The sequence below is a fragment of the Tachypleus tridentatus genome, chromosome 7, assembly GCF_004210375.1.
Source record: "Tachypleus tridentatus isolate NWPU-2018 chromosome 7, ASM421037v1, whole genome shotgun sequence".
Lineage (NCBI taxonomy): Eukaryota > Metazoa > Arthropoda > Merostomata > Xiphosura > Limulidae > Tachypleus > Tachypleus tridentatus.
In genome coordinates, this window is record NC_134831.1 from 49,177,767 (window position 1) to 49,196,036 (window position 18,270).

General features: G+C 32.3%; 1 protein-coding gene across 1 annotated transcript in view; it reads right to left on the reverse strand.

Moving 5' to 3' along the window:
- Window positions 1–18,270, reverse strand: part of Prp18 (pre-mRNA processing factor 18) — a 49,505-nt gene that overhangs the window by 28,935 nt on the left and 2,300 nt on the right. Inside the window, exons 2-4 of the mRNA XM_076511528.1 lie at window positions 12,309–12,416; window positions 11,330–11,404; window positions 5,201–5,464 (exon numbers count right to left, since the gene is read on the reverse strand). Coding sequence (XP_076367643.1) covers window positions 5,201–5,464; window positions 11,330–11,404; window positions 12,309–12,416 — 447 coding nt within the window. The remainder of the gene's footprint in view (window positions 1–5,200; window positions 5,465–11,329; window positions 11,405–12,308; window positions 12,417–18,270) is intronic.

Here is an 18,270-nt window from a genome sequence, read left to right on the forward strand (position 1 = left end):
ATTTCTGTTTATTGGCGAAGAAAAATTGTAATTGGTGAATATACTGGCAAAACACTGTTTGTTTACAAAATGCTAGACTGGTTCACTACATCAACATTTTTTTAATGCAAGTATGCGGTAAGCAGATAAAAATCAATAACCCGTCTGCATTCATGCAAGGTCATTTGATAAATTCATTGAAATAAAATGGAAGATAAGAACTTAGTTGTCATTTATTCTTTGACTGTCTTATCGTATGTGACTGGCTGGAGGGTTGGATACGGATCAAACCTATCTGGCTAAAACACTGGCTAAAATTGGCTACCAAAAAAATCATTTGGCTAATAGCCTGGCTACAGAAAAATTTAGTCCACGGTAAGCCCTGTATAATATGGTCTATCTGAACTTCATGGTTCAACTGGTTAGATGTTCATTCAGTATTATCTTGAACAAAGTACATAAGCTGTGGGTGTAGCCCATGGATAGTAGAAGAATGATTCTTGATGTTCTGTAAATTTTTTAACTTACGAGATAAAATAACTTTTGCATAGTTCACAGATTTTCATGTGTGCTGAGCATACCATCTCTTCAATATTCATTTGTTGTTTATACAAATGCAAACAAATATATTCAAGAAGAGAAAATCAGCTAAAATTCACCATGGTACAATGAAATTGAAAATAAAAAATGTAAAAAACATGAATTACAAAAACTAATATTTTAATATTCATAATATTTCTAGATTGGATGCCCTTTATTTGGTGATTTTAAACTGTAATAGAAAGAAAATTTAGTACCACAAGTATTAAAAAATGTAGAACATTCAACACTGACATTAAGTAACAAATCTAATGTAGCATACACGTTCAACACTGGCAAAACAATGATTTTACGATACACAATATCTTCTATACATATTATTATAAATGAAAATAAAAAGAAAAAAAAGAGAGCCCAAACAAAAATCAAAAACAAGTTTAAATTATATTTTAACATATTTGAACAAAATGTCAATAATATCACACAGGTAAAATAGGTGTCTTATATTTCTGCAGAGCAACAATGCTACACTTCAAAAGTTTGAACTGCTCCGAGGTCTAACAAAAAATTAAAGAAACAAAGAAAAAACATGTACTGCCATACCAACAAATGGCGGGTTAAATTGACCATCCAATTTTGAGTTAGGATAGAGAAAATAACAAACAAAATATGAAGTTTTACTGGAAGTAACGTTTGAAATGCATTGTGTGAATGATTACACAAAGCAAACACAACATTTTTGAGATGAGGAAAAATATTTTTATTTTTAATCATAACCCAAAAATTACTTTATACATAGATTATTCAAAAGAAATATTCAATATATTTATAGACAAATCTTTATTTTAGTTTATGAAAAATAGTTCACTAAAAATATAATTCTTTTTTGTATCTGAAAGGCATAATGTTAACTGAAAGACTGCTAAATTTTGTGAAGGTATATATATTATACTTAAATTTAGAAGTACTAAACTAAAAAAGACTTTAAGCAAGTACAAAACAGTCACATGTTTGGTCAAAATGCCCAAACTCATGTTCAGAGAGTTAACCAACTCGCCTGAACAGCCAACTTGAAGGAGCTGATGAGTATGGATGGCCAACTCCAGGTTGAAATGAGCCAAAAGTAGTTAGTCATCCACATAATAGTGGAATCACAGCCCTAAAGCACAAAGACAGTGAGCAAAAGCTCTGACCATCTGATAGAAAAAATAAGGGGTGGAAGAAAGCTTTAAGGGTAGAGCATGTAATTGGCAAACCACTCCATGACGGATACACCAAAAATATAGATGAAATTATGATGAGATAGGGATGTGTAGATAAACACTGGTGACCTCCAGTTTGGTTATTCATAAGCCCATAGGAAATACCCACCATAGGATGAAAAATTACTGTAAAGGTAAAATGAGACTGTTGAACAAATGAGGTGAGGTGGGACAAATCTATGACAGGCCTTCAGTCCTCAGTTTATTTGTAACAACAAAGAGTCTGAAATATGTAGAACAGGTTTGATGGCCTGCTAAGATAATGGGACCTAAAATGCCTCTGACAGACACTGCCAGTCATTGGATCCTGAGACAGATGGAAGAAAACAGACACAGAGACATGGGATATGAGAAAATAAAGGGAATCATGAATCATTCCCACAAAACTTGAAGAAATTCAATTATTTTTGACGAAAAGATACCACTGATGAAAAAATTAGCAAGTGAAGCTCCCACCAGAACCTACCAGATACCAGATCAATACTGTTGGTGACATGATGTGCATTGCTGAAGAAAATGATGAGATGAGACACTCAGAAAAGGAGGGACAAGTAGAAGTTGGGAAGGGGAATGACAAGAAACTGGAACTGGTGCCACACTGGGCTACAATTGAGACAAGCAAACAACAAATTGGAAAGGGTAGACTGTTGTACCAATGCTACTTGTGACTACCAGGACTCAGGGATTGTGTCAAATATGTAACACCTCAAAAATAGGGCCACACATAAATCATGAAAATAAAATGATAGTCAAGAGACACAAGGTTGCATTGTGACCTAGAAGGCCCCAACAACAGAGAAACCATGAATGCAAAGTAAGAATCAAAGATACAAATGAGCCAACATGTTACTAGAATATCCTATTAGGGTTTCGGTTGAGAACCTTAGAAAAAAGATGGATGGTAGATAGATACTATAAAAAGAATTTCAAGGGTAATACAAAGGTGGAAAACCAGGCATGGGGCAGAGTTAGAAAAAAATCCAGTGATTGCTCCCTCAAACTGGTAAATATGTACCTGAATATATGAGGATGGAGGAAAAACCAAATAAGGATGTGAAGATTGGTCATGTAGTTAGGAAAGAGATGGCTCATAGGAAATGGGGCAAAAGTTAAAACATAACATATCTGAGAAATAAAATCCAAAAGAACCATAGTAGATTCAACTATATTCTTACAATGGAAATGGAAAGGCACAACAAAATATGAAGGTGCAAATAGGTGATCCAAGTCCTTGTCAGCATGAGCAGGCTCATCATGTTTGAAAGAAAGTGGGGGCAAGGTCTAGAAATAGAGGTTGCCCACAGTAACTTTCAACTTTTCTCCAATTAAATGCTGATAAATCTTCTGCTAGGACACCTGCACCTGAGGCCTGTAATATAGCACTTGTCACAAGTATTACCTCTGAAGTGGTGACATAAGCTGTGGAAATCATAACCAAGAAGAGTGAACCAGAAATAAAAATTATAAATAATGACTATAATAAATTGGGATAAAATTAAAGTGAAGAAACAATCTGAATAAACTTGGAAGTAATTTCAATGAAAATCACTTAGTGAGTATAGTAAAAATGAACATGAAGCTTGAAACAAAGAAACCCATTTGAGCCCAGGTACTGTCAAACCAGAAGTGACAGTTCAGTTGAGACATAAAATATAGAGTGAGTTTCATGAATCACATATGTCACTCTCCTGTTGGAGGAGAAGCAATGCATGCTGATTTGCATAAAAGACATGTTGAAACCATTTGATTCCACTAGGAGATAATACAAGACCTGTGGTATGTGTAAAGTAAAATGTTTGCTTACAGAGGACAGCACTAGACTAGAGTAGCTAATCTTGTGAGCAGAGATAAACGCCTTATCAGAATTAGCTGTTTTTTATAGAGTGATTGCAAGTTGTAACTGGACACTATAATTGTTGATCCTAAATTTAGAGTTAAAGCTTATAATGATATAACACTGTTTATACTTACTTCATTACTTTTTGACTTGTGTCTATTTAATAATCCTATCACAGATGTTGTAAATCACTTGGCAAACAGAGCTCATACAACTTTATCAAATTATGCAATGCATGAGCTGCTTGCAAACATAATTTGTGAAAAATCTTTATTATTACCATTTATTATCTTACCTAAACTAACAAGATTCTACTTTCTATATGTTAGTTATTTTTAACTAATAAATAAAACCATACACGAAAAACAAGAAATATATTTCAATGACCTATGACCTTGTTTTCTTCCTATCAACTACCAATGAAACTTGAGCCAATTTTTAATGTTAATGGTATACACTAAACATTTTATTTACTTAAAACAATTGCACTTAAAAACACAGAATAACAATACTCATAAAGCAAAGAATGTTTCATAACTATCATAGTATACCCAATTTTCTAATATTAGAAAAAGAGATTTTAAGTCTTACCTTAAGTTTGTCAATCTGCAATATATAATTTAAAACTGAAGATGAAATATCAAAATTCTGTTCTAAAAATAATGTAACACATAATTTAACAGATTAATCCCTTAGTTTCTCTGTTAGATATGAATAATATAGTATAAATAATCAAAGAGAACTATTATCAACCTGTGAAAGAGAGGATGTGACAGGTATGTGTGGCAAGTGAATCTGATTTTCAAGTTTATGACTCTGTAAACAAAAGTTGTTTTGCCTCAATAACATCTATATAATAGTAAATAATTTACTTTAAATTCCTTACTTTTCAGGGGATTGGTAAATAAATTAGAAAAGCAGGAGGGCCTAGTAAACAAATGTTACATTTCTTATACTAAAGAAGATGGAGGAGTGTTTTGAATATTTTCTCGTAATATTATGAAGTTAAAATTTGATTCATTAACTATATTTTGATGCCATGTTTATTTGTATACAATAATAATATAGTGGTTCAAGTAAAATTTTAATGTAACTGTCTGAAAGTTTGCTCCATGCATTCTTTGACCTTTCCATAATGAAAAGATTACTGATATAGAGAATTAACCAGCAATTTCTGTTAATCATCCAGTTCTACAGAGAACCATAAAACAGAAAATTTAGTTTAACTGAGGAAATGCCATAGAAATATCTGTTCTCCAATTACCTGTATGAAACCTACTCAATTAAATAATATTATTTGCATTTGTAGTTGACTTTACTTTGATTCTTGCAAATTAGAAAACAAAAGGACCAGACAGGTCAGTCCAATCAACAATACTACAATGAAAAGGTGCACACACATATCAATCCTTAACATAAGTAAAATTACAAATCCAATGAACCTTCCTACATAAAACTGTTATTAATAAATGTGTTAACTAAAAAGAATGCATAAACATATACGTAAGGTGGTATATGTACTAATTATTCAATCATTACTATTCATTATAAAGCTTGTGATAACAAAGATTATACAATATACCTTAATTTCCTCCATTGTTGTTCCCTCTTCTTCAATTTTTACATCATTGATTGACTTTCCATCATCAGTTGTTCCTTGAGATTTCAAAATTTCATCAAGATAGGCTTGGTCAACCTTTTCCATAGCTTCTTGGAAGTCATTACGAAATCCTCGATCAATTTCTGGTTCTAGAATTTCAAGGCGACGCAGTCTTTTGAAAGCTTCTATTTCGGTTTCCCCAAACAAAAGGATAGGCTCACTTCTATCTCTCAATCTTCGTATCACCTGAAAAAAAAAAAAGAGAGAAAGATCACACACGGTCTCAGTCCAACTAATTTCACAAGAAAGGACATACATTTACAACACAAATAAAAGATTCACAAAATGTTCTAGTATATCGTCAGAACCTGGGAGAGAAATCCTGAGCCCTTGGTGCTTACCTGATTTTAGGATCTTGATTCTTTCTTACCACTCCCAAGAGTATAAAACTGGCTTTTACACAATGTAAGTGTCGTAGCTATGGTTTAGTGGACCAGTACTTTGTGGAATACAGTTACAATACATTATATAAGTATTAATATTATCAATACTTACAAATAAGTTTCTTAAGTTTCAGTTATTTTTCTTAAAACATAGAACAGAAAATAAAGAAGTAGAGGAAATGATAATCTCTTTCGCTTATGAGCTTCGTACTTGTTTGGTGCTTGCTGTAAGTTGATAAACCTTGTCAAATTTTGTATATGGAGAATGTAAAACAAAATAACTCTTAGGTTTTATATATGCATTTCCAAATAATAAAAAATAATGTTACAATATCAATATCACAGAATTCCACTATAATTTATCAGGCTTAGTAACTAAGTTGTATATGGATAAAAGGAAATATGATTTTTCAAGCTCCCTAATGTATTACTTCACAACTTTAATTCTACAATGCAAAGAAAGGGCTTCCCATGTAAACACTTTGCAGAGGCTGAGAAAAACACATGGGGAATTTTGAGCTTTTGATTGGTTATTTACACATCACAGACAGAAAAAGATGAATGTAAGCAAGTATTTCCAAGAAGGGAAAGAGGTGGACAGAACTACTGTGTTTGATTCACTAAATATAATAAAATCTCCAAAAACAGAAAAGATAGGAGCTTCTAATCATATATTTTAGCTTTTCAACATTGGTAATTTGATTTTCTAATTTGTTAGACTCTATAGACTTTGCATTCAGACACCAAAAACATCTATTTTGAACCAAATCTGCATTCCAATAATCAAAAAGAAATCTTTTTGTGTGTTTTTCTGGATTTTCAGTAATACTTCAAGTTTCCTATTCTGAAAATATGTAACTTGTAGATTTGCTAACTGGTAATTAACTAGCAGGGATAATAGCAATGCAACTAGACTATTTGTGCCAAACAAATGGTAAGAAAAAACATAAAAGTAAAATTTTAATAAAATGTAAAAATGAATCAAAGTGAAACTAAAGAACCTTTGAAAAGCAAGTAAAAAACATAAAAAGCATTATAAAAATCAAAGGCCCTTTGGTGGACAGTGCCACTTTTGCCAATGACACTGTCAAGCTTCAAGGATAAGCTCATGGAAAAAATGGTGCCATTGTTCAAAGACGTAAGGATGGCACAACAGTAAAACATGGGCTACTGTGACTAAAGTGTTACAAAGGCCATGCACTGGTGCATCAGTCCCAGATAAAACAAAATGACTAGTTAAAAAATTGTGACCACTGTGTAGCCTAGTCAGAACAAATTCCTCCTTCAGATCCTTATGGAAACAAGATGTCTAAAGAGCAACAGAAGGTATGATCTGAAAAAACATATCACATTTTTCACTCTAAGTGAGCCTTGAATACAGGTCTGTAGGTCATATATGGGACAAGCACAGCAATGATAGCACCAGAACAGATGGACTTAGGTGCATTGTGAGCAAGCCTGTTCCCTTGAATATCAGCATGGCTTGGTATCCAAAAAAACTAGATAGAAATGGAACATAAAGAAAAATGGTCCAGTTGGTTTTGAATATCGACGAGAACAGGGTGAAGTGATTCCACGGCTAGTAGAGAACTAAGAGAATTGGTATAAATAGTACTGGTGTACGGCATAGCTTTTACATAATCCATGGAAAGAGAAATGGCATACAACTCAACAGTGAACAAAGAAACTGTAGAGGATCCTATGAGCAACCACCAATGCACAACAAATCATGGGAGAGCCCACAGAGTCACCTAATTTGAAAAATCCATATAACTGGGAATAGAAGAATGGTTCAAAAGATGATTGGCAAATTGAAGACAATACTTTCAATTAGGATTAACCACCTTCCTTAGATGATTCAAAGAAAGGTTACAAGTAAAGATGTTGATAAGTCAGGCCAAGATGGGCTGATCATCAGAGACAGCAATGTCATCCAATGACACACCTAACTCAGTCAGCCATGTCTGGATATAAAGGCCAAAAGGAAGAATAAGTTGGCCTTCTATTCAGAAAGAGCATAGCCTAGGTTGGATGCTATCATAAGGAAAGCAGTTTTAAACTGTTTGTAATGAAAGTTGCAAGTGGCAGAGGTGAAGAGGAATTTCTGGAACTCATTGAACAAACTATAGACTGGAGAAGTGCAGAAAGCCTCAATGCAGAACTGAAGGTCCAGATAATAAATGGGGTCCAACATATTCAATGTCAAGGTCATGGCAGTACCATAGACCAAAGACCCATTGTCCAGTTTGGATTGAATGAGGGCATGATTTATCTTGAGCACAGAACATCAATCTCCTTCCCAAAAGGTAGAAGAGGGGACACAGAGGATGTTTAGTACCCTTGTACACTTGACACATAGCTGCTTTATGTGTGGAATGAGGGTCAACTTGCTGTCAAAAATAAGCCCCCAAAACATTGCCTTGAGAACCATGGGAAGAACATCATCACTCAGACAGAGCTTGGAAACAGGGTGAATACCCAGTTAGTAGCAAAAGTGCATGCAAATGGTTTTAGAGAAAGTAAAACCATCTCTTCTGTCCACTTTATCAAAAGATTGAAGCCAGTCTGAAGCTGCATCTCAATAAACCTCATGCTCGATGACTGACATGAGATGTAGAAATTGTTCACATAGAGCCCGTTTGCAACAGGAGGAGGAATGTGTACAGTGATAGCATAGATCTTCATACTGAAAAGTATAACACTCAAGACACAGCCCTGGACAATACAGGCAGTAACTGTTACTGCACAGTCATCTATCAATGGCAGACAGATGACAACAGAATCAAGTTCCAAGAGAGCAGTAAAAGAGGCCCAGTTGGGCTGGTCCAACTTTGACTGAGGAATGTGGCATCAACTTTGGCTGGTCTCCTTCAAACTGAGGGGAACTGATCATTGCTCTATGGGTCATTGTAAACCCTCCAAGAAAAGTGAAGAGAGAGCAGAGAGAGAGAGATCAATAATAGTAAAAGATTGACTAAGTGCATGAAAATAAGTACAGAAACCAGTATCTGACTTGGGAATGTTCTTTAAATTCTTCTTTAAAAAATTCTTCTTGAGAAATTCAAAGTAGCATGGGAAGTTACCTCAATGTGTATATCCCCAGGGGCCTTAGAATTCAGGAGAAGTTCACTGTGTTGTGGTGTAGATGTTTCCAGCAAAATGTTGCCAGAGTACAACTTCCTGACTAAGCTGGGGAAGCCAGTAAGCCACACTAATCCCTTATGAGTAAAAAAGGGAGGCATCTTCCCTAAGGATTTTTCAGATAAAAATTGATGGATGAGAAATTTAAATGTGAAAATCGGTCTTTGATGGTGATTGTGCAACAGAGTTGTCCATGCATGGCTGGCTTCCAATTAGTAGGTTTTCTTTCAGTTTTGATATATTATTTCTTATAATAAGTAGAGAAACCTTTAGTGCCTATTGACCCCACCCACAATAGAGCTATACCAGGGGATGCATTCAATGACAAAAAAATACGCTGCAGTAACACTAGGGTTTCGTGAGCACTATACCCAAACACCAGCATCAGATATAATGTCCACAGCACCACTTGAGAGTGTCCAACACTTGTACTCAGTTGACCCTAGCCCAAAAGGACTAGGCAAGTTATTCCTTAGGGTGTTTGTCTACTGGTATTTAAGGCTAATGTGGCAGGTCAAAGTTGGACCCCTCATCTACCAGTAACCTCTCCTTCCCTTCAAGAGTTGCAATACATCAGAAAACATGTAGGTAGATGTACAAATCTCAGGAGGTAAAATGAAAGTACAGAACCTTTTCTGGGAGGTCCCCTCACCATATACAGGAATCCTCCTCAAGGAGTCAAAAGTAGTGACAGTTGCACATAGTATTAGTAGATTTGTAATAACAAAGACAGGATGAGCAAATTAATGACAAAGAAAACTGAACCCATGACCTTTCAAATCAAGACACATCTCCCACCTATTATGTAACAGTTTTATACTTAACAGAAAATAAATATAATGGATATTTTTTTTTATTACTGGACAGTTGGAATAATTGAACATGGTAAAGAACTGTAAACTCTGCTTACAATTAGTTGATTAATTTTGTGACAGTTCATTAGTAATTTTTATAAACTGATTTTTGGTATAACCAATAATTGGAATTACTGACTTTAATCAGTTGATTATTTTTATAATGTTAATTGATTTATTATAATCTTGATGAATCTAGTAGCTTGTGAAATATTAATCAATTTAAATATTGCTCATACACAACAGATTAAATCATATGGCTCAATTTGGAAGTGTGTCAAAACATAACCCTTAACTAAATTATTTGTTGTTAAAGAGGAATGAACTTGTTTAATATAATCAAAATAAGCTTACAAACTGGTGTTGTGCACTGTTAATAACTATAAAGTGGGAAAATATTTATTGATTTTCCTTTAATATAATGAAAGGGATACAATTTATAGGTAGTTAAACTTTTGATTAGATTTTGGTCCCAGTGCATAAGCATTCTAACTTATGTTGTAAAATGATCAAAATTAGAAACCAGTTAACATAAAGCCCATCTCTGTACTTATCCTTTCCAATCATCTGTTATTGCAAAATATTTTTCATCAAACAGTTTTTCGGCAGTCAAACCAATTACAAGAAGCTTCACTAATCAATTTTAGTTTTGTGTAATAATCAAAAGCAGGTATGGCAATATTGATCAAATCTACTAATACCAGTATTCTGTCTCCAGTCCCAGCACTTCCCCTTCTACTAACATTTTTCTCACCAGATTTGAACAAATTGAAAAAATGGCCAACTTGATAACAGAATTGGTGAAAAAAAATCTGCCAAATGGAAGACAATTCTCATCCCAGTAACATATCTGTCAAGTTTATAAAAATATATTTAAGATATTACTACAGTCAATTCATTAATACTCTGTGAACAAGCTCAACAATAAATTAGTCTATCAAATATTTTAGATGGCACACATTTAAAATGGATCCCAAAGGAATGAGGGCAATGAATTTTAGTGACAATGCACTAGTCACTAACCAGTGACACTGTACTTTAAAGGTAAGTTTATTGATTACTGTTTTTGATTCATTAATGTACTATGAAAGTCAAGTTTATCACAAAACTAATGAGAATTACTTCTATATTTAATATGCTTAGGTTCTCCTATAATAACCTGTGAAATTTTGAAAAATTATACATGACATTCAAGTTTGTACAGAGTTCAGGTACACATAACTAACTGCAAAGTCCTGACAGTATTCATAACAAAAAGAGATACATAGCTTTGTAGAATTAATTTTATGATTTAAGTTATTTTATTCCTTAACATTGTGCAATGTATTATTTAGTTTTTTAGATTCATAAATATCACAAAGTTTACTCTTGCTATTTAAATAAAACCATCACTTAAGTATATACAGTTATTTGCCTAATGTGGGAAATAGCCTATTTTCAGTTACTTCAAGAAATTTTCAGTATTTGTGACTATACAATTCTTTCTAGTTTCTTATCAACTGTGTAATTTATAAAATTTTCATCAGCCTATGTGACAATAGTATGTAAAAACATCAAAATGAATAAAATGTCTAATTATACATTTTACTGCAAAAATCTTAATACATCTTGATGTTTTAAAACAAAATACATAATATGAAACTGTGACATGACACAAGGTAATTAGAGCCTACCTCTTTTCTTGGTAGAAATCTTTCCTCACCATCTTCTACTCTATTTAGTGCTGATTTAACACTGGAAGAGGTATTCTTTAGCAATGAAAAACAAATAAACAATGTTATTACTGGTAAACATATTTCTAAAGCATTGAAACCTAAGTACATTGTCAAACAATTTTACACACTGAACCAAGACTGCAAAGCACTGAGAAGTGTATGATTTAACTTTTTAACTTACACATTTTTCATGTGTAGTATTTCTATAGGTAACCAATAAATAGAACAGAAAATTCCTTAAGAATATTTGAAAATTATTCAATAAAAATTACAAAAAAGAGTAAGTTTTAAACATAAAACAATCAAAAACAAACTATAAATAAATTTGTTTTTCTTCAGTGAAAATCTCATGAGTCAACGTTGCAACCGAAAACAAGACACTTTCACCGATAATCATGCCTACAAAAAAAACAATAAAATGTACTTGTGATGTCCTGCTGTGATGATAGCTCACTTATAAATTAAAATTTCAATAACGCCATTTTTTCTCATGGATGATGAATATTATTGAATGTCAAGTGTAAGTACATTACTGAAGAACTGTCAAAATTTCAGAAAAGGCCACAGACCTAACAGCCTTCTACAAGAGCTAGCAGATATTCTTTGATAAATTGTTTAAGCAGAGTATTCATGATGAAACTTTGTAGAATGGATGGCAATTGCCTATTGTGGAGACACAAGTGTAGACGACAAAAGGCAGAAGACTTTTGAAACGTTTTCCACTATGCTTTTGTCTACACAACAGGCAGATACTGCCCATTCTACAAAGTTTCATCAATTAGCAGTTATACCTGCCTAGAGGGTAGATATTTCTGCTAGTTTTAGTAATACTTATTCAAATGTACTGGCCTATTATCACAGCAAGTGAAGTTTAATCTCTTTATCACAAATGTAAAAATAAGTATATAGATACATTCTGATGAAAACTCAAACTTACCTCTTCTTCTTCTTTATTAGCACTCTTCTTTTGTCTCTGTCTTTCCTCATATTCTTCTTCTAACTTTTGTATAAGTTCACCTCGCTTGAAAAACTTTTTCTGAAAGCTCTTACAAGATAAGAAGAAAAAGCATGTATTCATTTACATTATTTTAAAAATAATACACACAGGCAATATATATTTAAAGTTGAAATATAAATACAGATGCAACAGGCAGGGCCAATAACTTTTTTTAAATTTAGGAAAGCCTAGAGTGTTCTTAATAAATGTTTCAAACTTGAGAAATGACTTAATTATTGACAAGAGTACACTTTTCATGTTGAAATTTGATTTTTTTTTAATTGACTACTTGCATACTGCAGTTGTGGAGTAAGATAATTGACTTTAGTAATAAAAACAGTGCAATCCACAAAATCATATATTCTGTAAATCCTTTAGGAGTATCATATATACAATGTACTGTCCTCTGATGGTAGTTATATCATGATTAATTAAATTTGTATGTTATAACATCACAGTCAACTACAAGAATTCAATGTAAACATACAAATATAAATGTTAACCATGTTTGATTTACCTTTTACTGTTTGGGTAAAATGCCATGAAATATTTTGATAAGATGATAATAATCATACAATTATTTATTTTCAAATTATAAGTTCTTATAAAATGATTATTGTGTTACAGAAAATTCTGCTAAATTATACTTTTTGCTTTAAACTTAAAGTACTAAACTTATATTTAGAATCTTCACAATTATTCCATTATTGCAAGTTAAGCTTTTCTTCTGAATTTAAGATTCGTTATATACCATACAAAAACTGTATTAACTATCTTAATACTAAATATGTAACTTATTTTATATACTGCTTTGCATATCTTTTGTATCATTACATTTTCAATAAGTAATCAACATATTTGACATATTTAAAAGTTAATGCTTAAACTTTACTACTTGTGCACTTTATTTTACAAGATTCTCAAAATACAGGATCTCAAAAGGGACAAACTACAACATAAAAAATTTAGAAATATAAACACTCAACACAAAATTAACTTAACCCACGTTTATATCAAAGATGTATACTGAAGCATACTAAATCATAATCTTGAAACACAGTCAGTTCCAGCATAAATACATTTATCCACAATGAAAAGAACTTTGCACATAAATCTTTGAGCAAGACTAATCTTTGATACATATTGTGTAAGTCAAAATTACAGTTGGATGATTAGTGATATTTGTTAGTCATTTAACTGGCAAACTCATTAATCAATTATAATCAATTTACCCATTAGTAAAAAATGCTCCCTACAACCTGTACATGCAAGTAAAAGAAAAATCTGGTGCACTGTTACAACATTAACTTTTTTCAATAAATATAGTAATCTAATATGGTAATGATTTTCCTATTTTATATTAATATGTTTTTGTTACTTCCTACAGTAATTTTCAAATTACCCTTGATTTTGTATGATAGACCTTTCTGACAGTTGTCATTTGCACATTAACAAAAAACATTTGTTTATAAAAAAATATTTTCTCACAAGTTTTAGGGACATTTCCTACTTGGCAGATAAATCACTAAGATAAGATACAACTAAATACCACCATACAATTTCTTTTGTTTGTTTTCCAAATATACAGTAATCTCTGAGTGATTTTCTGTAAATCATATACATTGGAAATTAAATAATGATAATGTTTTATTCTCATGATAAGTGTAATAATGTTTTTACCTAAAACATATTAGGATTACAGTTACAAATCAGATAGCCAGTTAAACAATTTGTTTATGTACGCTGTTTGAATAAATATAAAAATGATATTCAACATAGATCTTCATCATCACAATATTTTGAATTTGCTACCATATCCATTCAACAGTAAACTTGTTTGATAAGTTTTATTTTGTGTGGTAAACATAATAAAAATTTTCATGTTTACAAACATTGTAATACAATACAAGCATATTATACTATTAAAAATAAAAACATCATATTTAAACAAAGAATTAAATATCAGTAAAATACCTTCATTAAGCTTTATGCAATCTCTAGTCATAGGACTTCATCGGTGTGTTATATAAATATATATATAAACACATTCCTGCATTTAGGTAAGCTACTTAAACCCAATGATGATGAAACATTTTCCACACATTGTAATTAAAAAAAAAACATTTCAGTTTTCTTTATTATTCATTCCATTGTCTCTCAACTGTATAAACTTACTTTCTTCAGGTTATGTGATGGTTTACCACCAAAAACAATTGAAAACAGATATAATTTAAAACACAAATACTTTCAAAATTTACAATATAAGGCATATTTAGAGAAATTATTAAAAAATACTTAAGTCTACATATTTAATCTATTATTACATAATAGTCTAACTCTCGCTCTATACAATCATACTTAAATTTATTTCATAGATACATTTAAATCTTTATAATTTTCTAACTAAATGATTAAACCACTAAATGTGGCACCACAGTAAAGCTTCAACTAAGGCCTATGTAAAAGTTAAGGGAAATGCTTAAAAATCATGAAATGGTTGACACATTAATGGTTGAAAATAGTTCTTTTTACAGATGGACAGAAAAAGTCTTAAAAATCAAAAAGGAGCTTATTTTGTTTACAAGGAAAACACTGAAGTTGTACAGAAGTTAAAATATCTTTTTAGCAACTGTCAGAATATTACAAACCGTCAATAACAATATTTTTGAGTTAAAATAGTTTAGAATTATCATATAAAACTGTCTTAAAAGTTTCTGGCAAAAATATGTGAAAAGCTTGAGAAAATCTGGTAAAATAATTTAGTAGTTATTATTTTGTTCTTCCCTAATCTGTGCATAAAACATGCAAAGTAATATAAAACTAGCAACAATCTGAAAATATGATTAATAGCATTCCACAGGTTTCTCCCTAGAAATGTTAACAAGATTACTGTAATAATGCTATTGAATTATGACTGATAAATATAAACATATTACTACTTTGCGACACTTCAAAACAACAATTTTTATATAAAGTTAATAAACTTCATCACCTTGAAAACACCAACAATAAAATATTTAAAAAAAATCATAAGTCTTGGCTAAAGGCCTACATTATGTACAAGTTAACCAAACATCACTTTCATTGTTGAAAATAACATTATTTTTAAGACAAATTGAAATTTTAATACATAATGTTAAACAATTAATACTTATGTTGATAAAGAAAAATAAAAAGCAGAAATGTCAAATATTGTTTTACTTATGACTATATTACTAGTAACTCTAACACTAAAATCATCTTGAAAGCTTACAAAATTATTATTAGTAGCTTAGTTTGGTTATAATTCAACAATTTCAAAGTGTAGTACTAAGGTATAAATATGCAAAGGGGTAAACAGCTTTACAAAAACCACAGTGCAAAAGCCAAATCAAAGGGACAATATTAAAAAGGCATACAACCCCACAATGGACAAACTAGTAGGAGTAAAATTCATGCAACTGATGTGGAGCATTTGTGACAACCTGTTGAGTACTGCCTAGGAAAGGCTCAGGCATGACCAGGGATCCTAAAAAGGAAGGAAATAGGAAATAGGATAAAAATGTAAAACAAAACTCTATAATAGAACATTACTAACCTATAAGTTGGAGAAGAAAGGGCTGCTCTAATGAACAAAACATATTAGATGAGCTACAGTCATTCCCGAATCAACCAAAAAGTCACCAGAACCATTGCCTGCATGCCATTTATCACCTCAAACAACAGTGAATTGCAGTCTAGCAGGAAGCTAAGATAGGCAGGGTGGTGAAGGATAAGGTTGAGAGACAGGGCTTAGAACCATGTCAGCCCTGACAAGGGTCAATGGAGCACCAGCTGGAAAAGAAAGAACATTCTTGGACAGAAGCTACATGATACTCAAAGGACATGGTATCCACATTGCACTCAAAATATCATAAAAAATGGATCATATGAAAATGTACATATGAAGCTGGGCAATGGGTCCATAAGAATAAGGTGTATGGCTCAAAAAGTCCTAAAGAGAACTAAACCATTTGTCTAGGGCTAGAGCCAAAGACAGCACAAGGTCTACAGTGGAATGAAAAATGTCTGATGTCCACAAAAAACCTCATAGGATTCCCATGAAAAAAACTGAAGTGAAATATTACAATGTATCAAAAGAAGACCAAGACAGAAAAATGTGGCATAAGTAGAACAAACAAGAAAACTGGGACCTACACTACCAAACAGGTAAAACTGAACCCAGCAGTGGTGGTCCAGAATTTTAAAGCTCACCCTAATAGTAACAAGAATGGACCAACTCACCAGCAGGGAACTGGGCATACCAGTTTCATCACCAAAAAGGGCAGCAAAGCACACTGTAAACCTAAACATAATGGGACAGGGAAAAAGACAAGGGAGAGTGGTAGAAACAATAAGAAAAGTCAAAATAATTATGGCAAGAGATAAAACATTACTTATCTGAGATATGATGGCCAAGAAAGTCAACAAGGGCTGAATATAATCCCCAGGAAGGTACGGGAAAGGATTGTGAACTCTGGAGAGGGGAGGAGATCAAAATTTTATCAGACTCAGTCTGATAAAATACAGGAATGGGAGACAGTTTGCCATATTCCTCTCCATTTCCTCATGAATAAAAGCCAAAGAATTCCCCAACATACACATAGGACTGATAGTACAGTAACAGATGAGTGGTATGCATTTGAAGAAAGAAGTGTTAGAGAAGACAGTGAGATGTTCAAGACTGTTAACCCTCAACTGGTAGAGTAAAATATAGGATGTTCCAGAAGTTTGGACCCATGCAAAAAAGAGCCATTATATTCTTAAACAAATACATTTCTTACATCAGTTGTGCATATTTCAGGAAAGAAAACACCCTGATGGCACAGTATACCAAGAATTGATATATGCATGGCTGTTAATGACATAAAATTTGAATAACAAATAAATTGTATATTGTTCCCTGTGGGTTGTTGTTGTTGTTTTTGAATTAAGCACAAAGCTACACAATGGGCTATCTGTACTGTGCCCACCACGGGTATTGAAACCCGGTCTTTAGAGGTGTAACTCCGCAGACATACCGCTAAGCCACTGGGGGGCATTTTCTTCCCTGTGGGACAAGACTTTTGTGGCATCCTGTGTTTGTATTATAAATAGTAGGGTAAGATAAAATGACCCGTATGTAATAAATGTCAAAAATATTACTTTTTTAACATGATTGAGTTGGAATGACCCACAAACAACTTCAACAGTATGAAATAAAACTGTAACAGAACATTCACTTGTTCAACATTTATGAACTGACTGAGAACAAAGTACAGAAAATATCAACAACAATAGCTGAGCTGGACTATTTACTGGAAAAATTGACATGAGTCATTCTGACTACACTTTACCAATTAAGTGTTATGGGTATTGATAGTATCAATGCATTGCCCTTTTTCATGGTGAATAGTAAGAATGGTGGGACAAAGGGAATGCCTATATATTTAGGAAGGTAGCTGTTATTTTCAGATAAGACAGTTTTGATTTTTAACTCAATATTTGATTCTTGGAATGAGTTACTTTCAGATGTGCTAGAATTTTTGTATTTAAGAAAGTATATAGTAAAGCTGAATAAATACTTAAATGACAATATCTGATTTTGAACTCGTTTTTATAAAGTTTTCCTATGTGTATACGACAGTCTTGATGAATCAACAGATCCTTTGTTATTCTTTAATAATGTGTTAACAAGGAGACCAAAACTGTACATAATATTCCAAGTGAAGCTCATACAGTGATGCTTCCAGAGATAATTATATATTTTAACTTGTAATCAAGATATTTCTGTTAATAATACTTGTAAATTTGCTACAAGAAGAAGGATATCAAGTTTACCCATCATAACTTTATAATTATAAAAATGAAAGCTAGTATGGAATTGCCATGGAAAACTCTTGCT